The sequence below is a fragment of the Lucilia cuprina genome, chromosome 3, assembly GCF_022045245.1.
Source record: "Lucilia cuprina isolate Lc7/37 chromosome 3, ASM2204524v1, whole genome shotgun sequence".
Classification (NCBI taxonomy): Eukaryota; Metazoa; Arthropoda; class Insecta; order Diptera; family Calliphoridae; genus Lucilia; species Lucilia cuprina.
In genome coordinates, this window is record NC_060951.1 from 23,095,460 (window position 1) to 23,104,631 (window position 9,172).

General features: G+C 29.6%; 1 protein-coding gene across 3 annotated transcripts in view; it reads right to left on the reverse strand.

The window, feature by feature from the left end:
- Positions 1 to 2,099: 2,099 nt before the first annotated feature.
- Positions 2,100 to 9,172, reverse strand: part of LOC111676954 (serine/threonine-protein kinase Tao) — a 13,796-nt gene continuing 6,723 nt past the window's right edge. For all 3 annotated transcript variants that reach the window (XM_023437988.2, XM_023437982.2, XM_023437975.2), the window contains exons 6-13: positions 5,634 to 5,807; positions 5,199 to 5,561; positions 5,001 to 5,123; positions 4,818 to 4,934; positions 4,569 to 4,742; positions 4,269 to 4,490; positions 4,002 to 4,120; positions 2,100 to 3,097 (exon numbers count right to left, since the gene is read on the reverse strand). In XM_023437988.2, coding sequence (XP_023293756.2) covers positions 2,974 to 3,097; positions 4,002 to 4,120; positions 4,269 to 4,490; positions 4,569 to 4,742; positions 4,818 to 4,934; positions 5,001 to 5,123; positions 5,199 to 5,561; positions 5,634 to 5,807 — 1,416 coding nt within the window. In that variant the 3' untranslated portion in view covers positions 2,100 to 2,973. The remainder of the gene's footprint in view (positions 3,098 to 4,001; positions 4,121 to 4,268; positions 4,491 to 4,568; positions 4,743 to 4,817; positions 4,935 to 5,000; positions 5,124 to 5,198; positions 5,562 to 5,633; positions 5,808 to 9,172) is intronic.

The following is a 9,172-nucleotide window of genomic DNA, read 5'->3' on the forward strand; positions in this document are numbered from 1 at the left end:
ATTCAACAATAAATGGCTTAAATATATCCCATTTTATCCTTGTAACAGGTGTAGGGTATTATATGGTCGGCCTAGCCCGACTGTAATTTCTTACTTGTTTTATATAAAAGAGTTTTACTTAGGTGGACTTTTTCTACGTGAAAGCATTCTTTCTTAAGAAGACTTTTTCTATATGAAAATAGTCTTCCTTTGGAGAACTTGTTATAACCTACACCACTTTAGTGATTAAATTAAAAATGATTAAAATCGCTTCATTATTTTACCTAACCCTTGTACAACAAACTCACTGAAAAGAGCTCTTAAACTCATAATTGTGTTAAATATACATGTACCTCGATAAAAATTGTCAAAAGAAAATGACTTGAATATCCATAATTTCGTGATGAAATTCAGTGCAAATAAATGATATACAAACATAAATTTATATCGGGATCGCACTATATTTGGTTTAATAAGGTTTAATTCGGAAATTTGTTTTTGTCCATATATTGCTTAAATATATCAGAAACAAGAAAATATTCGAGATAAATGCTTTATTATGAAAAATATATCACAGTTAGTATTCATAACTTGTGTTGGGTCTGTCACGCCCGACTATATTTTCTTAATTGTTCTATATGAGAACAGTGTGGAATATTTTTTCTCTATAAAAACAACACTTTCTCTAAATCAAAACAGTGCTTCTTAGAAAGACTTTTTCTATAAGAAAATAATAGAATTTTTCTATGTAAAAACATTATTCCTTAGAAAGACTTTTTTCTGTATAATAACAGTCTTTCTTAGAAAATCCAACTATATAGTAATTATGTTGGCCTTGTTTTATCTCTAGGGAAACTGCACAGTTCGACGTGGCCGATATTTGTTTCCTGGGGAAAAAACTTTCGGTTGATAAAGTTGTCGCTGGGTTAACAATCTTTGGCCGACGGAGCGAAGATCCAATTGTCGTGGTGATAAGGGTTAAGGATTGGTTGTTGATATCATGGGATCTACACATACACAACATACACCCCTATTCTGCATTTCGATTAAGTTTACGCATTCAGTTACGTAACGATCGATAAAAGGTATTCCAACAAAAAACTAAATCGTAAGAAAACAAAGATGCAATACCATTTCGTTTTAACGCTTTACGAATGTGTGTATTCTGCATTACGATCGTACCTATGTATGTTTTTGTAAGTTGTTGTTTATGTGACGGAGATTCGAATCGAAATGCAGAATACCAAACAATATTCTGTAAACGGAGAACATTTCGATTCGAATTGAAATGCAGAATAGAGGTCATTATACAGATTATACTCACCTTTGATGAAATCAATAAATTTCCGAATAATTGGTTATTATTTGAATTGTGCGGTTCCTTACTAGTCACATTTCAAATTTGTTATTTTTTGTTTTTTTTTAATTCCTTTCATAGTCCAGCTTAATAACTATAATTTAAAAACTCTCAAACAATTCCAGAATAACAGAGAAAGATGTTCTAATTAAACAAATTCGATAATGATTATTTTATTTTGTTTTTGTTTGTTTTTTTTTAATTTAATTAATATATATTTATATATATTTTTTGTAGCAAATATATTATTATTATTATTATTTGTAGGTGTTATTTAGAAATGTTTCTCTAATAATTGATACATTCATTTGGTTTTGTTTTTTGTGTTACTTTTTTTTGTTTGTCCTACCTGTAAAATTATAGAGCGTTCCTATAAGAAATTACATACAAAATTATTATTTTTTATTATATGTACTCGTAGTATAATTATATATCTAATGAATAATATGTACGTCTACGTTTTTTGCAAGTGTTTTTCATTTTTTTCGTAATTATCATTTAATCTGAATATTTAGTTAATTATTTGATTTGATTGCCTAATTTTTATTTTAAATTAACAAAAAAATTAAAAATAAAATTAAAAGAAAATGAAAATTCTAATAAGAATTTTGTTATATTTTTTTATGTTTTTTTTATAACGCGTTTATTTTTTTGTTTGTTTTTGTTATTTTATTTAACTTAAACATAAATTATTATATAATAATTTGCGTTAATTATTAAATGTAATCATTATTAATTATTATAATTATTATTATTAGATTAATTATTATTATTATTATTATAATGTTGTTGTTTCATTATTTATGTATATTATTTAACCAATCTTCTTCGACTTATCGCATCCACTATCCCTGGTCTCACAAAAATTTTGGAGATTTATTATTGGATTCTTTTTTTTTTTCTTTTCTTTTTTTATAATGTTTTATTTTATATTATTATGTATGTATATATTAAATTTTCATTTTTTTCTTCAATGTGTGAGTAAAGAGGAGTGTGGGTTTCTTTTCACTTAATAATTCTATAAAAACTGTATATATGTATGTATATTGTATATAAACAAACAAACAAACACTCCCACAACAACTTGTTTCTTTGTCATCAAGTCATCAACATCATCGTCGTCATCAGCACATCTTTGCCGTCTTCGTCATAATTACTACAACACTAACTAACGACGTGTGTCTGTAATAATTTCTTTTTTTTCATATGTTTCTTTACATTGATGTAAGAGGCATTTTGTTGTGATTTGCATTATTGCAATGTTTTTGTTGCTTTTGCTCCTGTTGTCGCTTAGATGCAGCATCACTTTTATTATCATTTTGTTTGCTATGAATTTTATAATTATCACTAGAAATGCGAAAACATTTTGTTAAAGTTGTAGGCGTGTGAGTTGTGAAGATTGCGCCTGCTGCTGCTGCTGCTGTTGTTCCCGAAGTGTTGATAGATGAAATAGTAGTACTAGTAGTTGTTGCTATCATTCTTCTGTTGCCTGTTGTTGCTGTAGTGTTGGTCGTGGTGTTGTTGGTGGTGGTGGTGGATGTATTATTATTAGTAGTTGTAGTAGTCGTAATAATTACACTATCATTATTAAAAAAATTAAATCCATTTGTTGTAAGAATATTAACTTTTTTTCTATGCTATAGGGAGCCAGCCGGAAAACTTGTTGAACTATTACTATGCGCTAAACTAATCATTGAACCAGATAGACTACCCTCTTCGTCAGGGTAGGTCTCACGTGATCCTTCCGCAATAGCTAAGGCGCTGTTTGAATGAATAAAAATATAAATTTTAGTTAAAAAATATAGTTTTGATGATGTTCAAGATTTTTGTATTGTTTTTGTTGGAATTCAACAATGTTGTTTGCCTCTACAAAAATGTTGCAAATTTGTTGCATGTAAATCTAAAAATCTAATCATTATTATTGGAATTTTAAAATCCCACTCTATTGTCGGTAAATATCGGGCAGTAGCGTATTAAATAGAACATTGTTCCATCCTCCTCTTTATTTTGGCAGCATTTACAATATTCATTGTATTTAAGACATAATCTTCTGGAACTCATATTAGCTTTCTCCTAGAATGGCTTGATATCTCTCCGTTTAATCTAAATGTCATGAAGACACCTTCTAGATTTCTAATATCACATGATTATGTGAAAATATCGAGATACGAGTATATTAAACATAATTATGAACTAAAAAGCCCTATTCGGCGGGTTCAGTTGTATGGGGACTAGGTGAAATAATAGACCAGTGTTAACCGTTTTCAATAGGCTTCGTCTACGGTACCATAGAAATTTAAAATTTCATTGAATTATCTTCAAAATTGAGACCTGCAGTTTGATTACAAGGTTTACGGACGGACATAGCTAAATCGACTCAGAAAATGATTTTGAGCAGATTGGTATACTTTAAGGTAGGTAAAGAACTAATATTATTGTGCGTTACAAACATTAGCCCCAAACCCAATATACCCTCCCCACTACAGTGTGCAGGTTATAAAAAGGCAATAATTCCATTGATGTTATAGTGTCTACTTTAGAAAATGATAATTATATATTATATGAACTGGATCTCATAACTGACTAAAAATCGTTTACATCGGGTATCACATAATAGTAAATATCTGTTAGTAATTTTTTAAATTGATATTTGATAAAAGTTTACCTGAAACCTAAAGAAACTGATTCTTCATCAAAAGCTTCAAGTTCTTTAACATGTTTCTCATGCATCAATCTTAATCTTTCGGCACGTTCCTGATTGAACTGTTGCAATTCAGCATCCATCTGTTTTCAAATAAAATTAGAAAAATTTATATATTTTTTTTTTTAAAAAAGAAAGTAAAATATTTTTTAACAAAAAAAGTAAACAGTTTATTAGCCATTGTTAGCTTTGCAATAACATTTATGTTTGTTATGTTTAAACGATACATACCTTACTCTCTAATACACTACGACGTACTGCCACACGATTTTCTAATTCTTTGCGCTCACGATCCCGTTGTTCTTGAGCTTGTTTCTTATTTTTATTTTGATAGGCAGTAAGCACTTCTAATTCATATTCCAACATTTCGTTGGTACGTTGGCACTCGATCACTTGACTTTCATCTAATTTATAACTCTGACTTTGGAACATATCAGCGATACTTTGTTCATACTAAAAAATTAATTATAAATAAATTATTTTAAAAATTTATATGATAAATTTGTTATTTTAAACAGTATTGCTGTTTACCTGTTCACCCAACAACGTAAGCTTACGATGTTTTTCTTCTTTTAACTGTTTAATGACTTCTTTTTGTTGCTCCTTTGGCGTTGTTTGTAATATCTGTGCCTTATAGCGTTTATATTGTTTGGTTTGAGTTTTACAGGTTTCGCGGAATTGTTTACGAATTTGCAACTCCTTTTGCTAAACATTTTCAAAGATAAACAAATGTTTTTTTTTTAATAAAACGAGTTTAATACACTGTAATAATGAATTTACCTTAAGGCTCTTAGGATGTTGTCGTATTTCCAGAGCATGTTTGCGTAGTAAATCTTTTTTAACACGTTCCATATAATCCTTTTGATTTTGTAATTCTGTATCATGTTGTTTATTTATCTAAATAAATGTTTATTTTAGGTAAAATTAAACAATCAAACTCTAAGATAAAAAATAGAAATTTACTTGTTCTTCTCGCAATTGATGTACACTCTTTTGCTGTCTATATTCCAGCTCCTGGGTTTTCTCATGATGTTTCAACAGCATGCCATGAGCTTGTTCAAGTTGTTGTTGTTTTTTAGATAATTCCTTAATGATGAGCAAGAAAAAAAGCAATTATTATTTACAAAAGTATAAAAATGTTTTGTTTTGTGATTAACTTACATCTCTTAACAACTGATCCTCTAATTCGTGCAACATAATTAAACGCCTTCGTTTAAATTTACGCATCTCCAAATCAATGTACTTCTTCTGCAATGTCAATAGACGTTGTTCTTCTTGAGCCTCGGCTTGCTTGAGGTTGTCCTTTTGTGATTGCAATGTTAAATCCCTCTGACGTTTTGGCGTCGACTCATCCATTGACAATTCACGTTTCCATCTCTCCTTATTGGCCTTGTATTCCTTTTTGCGATTCATATCGAAAGCTTTACGATCACATTCCTGTTTAAGAGAAATCTCTTTATGTAATTTCTTTTCGGCAGCCGTAGTTTGCTTCATGCGCTTTTCCAAATCCTGTTGATGTTTGGCCTAATGTTTAATCGATAAAAAAATTATGTGTCAACAAGAATGATAAGATAATATCTATAACCATGATCTTACCTCTAGTCTTTCTAATTCTCTTGTGAAGTTATGCAATAAATTATCATATTCCTTATCTAAGGCATTTTTATGCGCTTCCATTTCAACTTTGCACTTCTCTTCGAGCTTGAGTAGTGCAGCTTGATGTTCACGACGCATTCGCTTGTATCCAGACATTTGCTCATGCATCTCCTCCTGTTAAGTAGATAAATTTGGGTGATTTTTTTTTTTTAAACAACTATTAAGGTTTTTATTAAGAAAGTAAGCAACAATCTTTATAACTAGGTGCTTAAGAATTTCTATTCTACATATAAAAAACAAATAGGAAAAAGAACAGTATGATGGTTTTGTGCAATTCAATTCTGTGACAAATGTAACACGTTTAAAGTGTCCCTGTTAATTTTTATCAATTGCTCTTATTAATTTGTCCAAAAGTCTGCAAATTTGTTGTCGATTGTAAATAGCAGAATTTCAATTTTAAGGTTTAAAAGGACAACGATGACTAAACAAATTTGGTGTGTTTTTTAAACTTAAGGACATGTTATTCCGAAAACAGATATTATGAAGAAATTCTAAGTAAGATTTATACTAATCATGGAAAAGTATTACAAAGTTAGGCATTTGATTTATCAATTTTGGTTGAAAACAAAACACCTACCAGTCCTTACTGATAATCCTCCTTTAGAAATCATTAAAATATGTCTAAGTAAGCGAAAACTTGAATCCCTTACAATTCATTGAACTAACAGTAGTAAATGTAACAACTTTAAACTAAAACAACTATTATGTTATCAATTTTTCAACAAAACACGAAAAAATGTTTAATGAAACCAATGAATGAAAATGACAAACATTTATACAAAAACTATTTTATATATTGAAAGAAGAAAACACTATTTATTAATAACAATAAACAAAAAAATGCATAAACATCATTACCATGACCATGAAGAAGCACCATTAACCAAATATAAATATAAGTAAAATAAAAATAAATAAAATCTACATTCTAGGACTAGTTAGATTAACAGGTTCTTGTGCTCAAATAATAAAATAAGTTTCTTTTTATTTATTCTATTTTTTTTTGTGTGATAATCCTGATAATCTAAAAAGTACCGGAACACAACAAATACATTTAGAAAATTTAAAGAAACTTATGCCATTAATATATATTTAGTTAGCATTCAAATGAAATTTTTTAAAATTTTTGAGAAATGATTTATATTGTATTTAATAAAAATAAACAACGCAGGACGACTGACTAGATTAATTTATGAGAATTGTTATAGAAATATAGTAAGTAGTATAATTTGACAAATGATCGGTGTGTATCTGATTATAGTTAATAGAATTAGAAAATTTGTTTTTACTTAGTGTTTATCATTACAATCCAATTCGTTTCATTAAACTTTGCTCATTTTACTATGTTCTTTTACTGCACAAAAGTTTTTGGTTTTTTAGTTTAGTTTTTTATTATTATTATTTTTTTTTCATTCATTGTTTCATTCATTCTTTTTCATGTAAAGTTGCCTAATTTATTTGTTTTTTGCGTTTTGAACTGTTTAATGTGGGTAGTAGTAGTTACATTCATTCATTTTGTTTAGTATTTGAGACTATGAAATCGTACAATTACTACTGTCGCCGCATAATGTTGGACACAAAACATAGTTTTCCTATTACAAAAAAATAAATACAAATAATGCAAAGAAAATATGTTGAAAATAGAATTGTACAGATAGATTTCATCAAGTGTTTTGTAAAATAACAAGACAGTGATATATAATGCATATGAGGTTTATGTTATGATCATGGAAAGAAATTTAATCGTTTGTCAATTTACAAAACATAGTTTTTGTGTATCTGAGATTTGAATTTTTATTTAAAAAAATTCTCATTAAAATATATGAAAATTTACGAGTTGGTCAAGAGATCTTTAACATATTCTAAAACAAGTAAGAAGCTATAGTTGGGCTAGGCCTATCATATAATACCCTACACCTGTATACGAATAAAATGTAATTTAGTTCATAATAAAGTATTTAAGTTAAATTGTACCTTGCCTCAGAAATACTTAAGCCATTTGTTGTTTAATAAAACTATAATTATAAAGTTTATGAGGGTCATCAAGGCTAGTATAGAACTTGGTTTTGCAGCTTTTTTGGAGATACGAGTATATTAAACTTAATTATGAATTTAAAAGTCCTCTTTGGCGGGTTTAGTTGTATGGAGCCTATGTGAAATAATGGCCCAATGTTAACCATTTTCAATACGCTTCGTCTACGGTACCATAGAAGATCATGTGCCAAATTTCATTGAATTATCACCAAAATTGCGACATGTAGTTCGATGATTCTGAGCCGATTGGTATACTTTAAACACAATATACCCTCCTCACTAAAGTGGTGTAGGACATAAAAAATCATCCACAAATATTTCTAATTCGTAGTGCACATGAAGAATGTTTGGCATCAGAACTTTTAACGTTAATATGTTAAAACATCACGGAGATACTTTTAATTGTAACCTCTGTAGACATATATATGGAATGAATGGAATAATAGGAATGAAGAATGTCTAAGTGTTTAACGTCAACACCTGCCTCGACAGACTTATTTTACGGTGGTCTTTTTCATCCACTAAGTAGACTTGAGAACGGTCAACCAAGCGCCCATGGATACTTCTATGAAGAAATTATATGGCAATCCTTGTACATGGCTGTGCTATGTACAAGCACATTGCTAAAGTACTCGAGCTATATAATCTCTTTTCACAGTAGCCCCGTTGTGGAATGACAGGCAACATGAGATCAATCCTAATGCTTACCCCGACAAGGAAAAAACAATCACTGGGCTAAAGTCAGTAGTAGGAGCTGAGTAATGTGAAATCAATCTTCTGGTATACCGATGATGTGAAGGACTTAACCTTAACAACTCGAGAACTTTCCTGAAGATCTACGGAATGACAGGCAACTACCAAGTGTCAACCTGTAAATTCCACAAACCAGACCTTAAACCAACATTCTCTCCCCTCGAATTTGGGTTTAAACCACAACTACTATGTGGATCCCGACAAGACTGACCACCAGTAGTGCCAAATTATATGGTGCTCTGAATCGACCCCATGCCAAATTATTCCGAGGAAAGGTCAACGATACATTTGATTATCACCAGTTTCTCCGAGATATTGCAATAACACCAAAATGGAGAGATAAAAATTTGTATAAAAAAGCGCGGTTCAAATATGACCGAAACCTAATTATTTTCAAGCTTAAAAATCTTAAAATCTTCACGTGAAGAATAAATTGCCAGAAACAGATTCAGCGCAGAACATTTATTTACAAAATCGTAATTGGCCTATAAGTGTTTATTAAAAATTTATTATCATAATTCTTTATAATTTCCTTAAGGTACGTTCAGACCTATCAAATATTTGATGATAAAGACGTAACCACTAATTAAGGGTGTGAAGTTAAATTCGTCGGCCAGATACGTCCCACAACACATTTGTCAAATACGTTCCACATACTGTAAAATTCGTTTTCAAATTAAATTAATTGATTT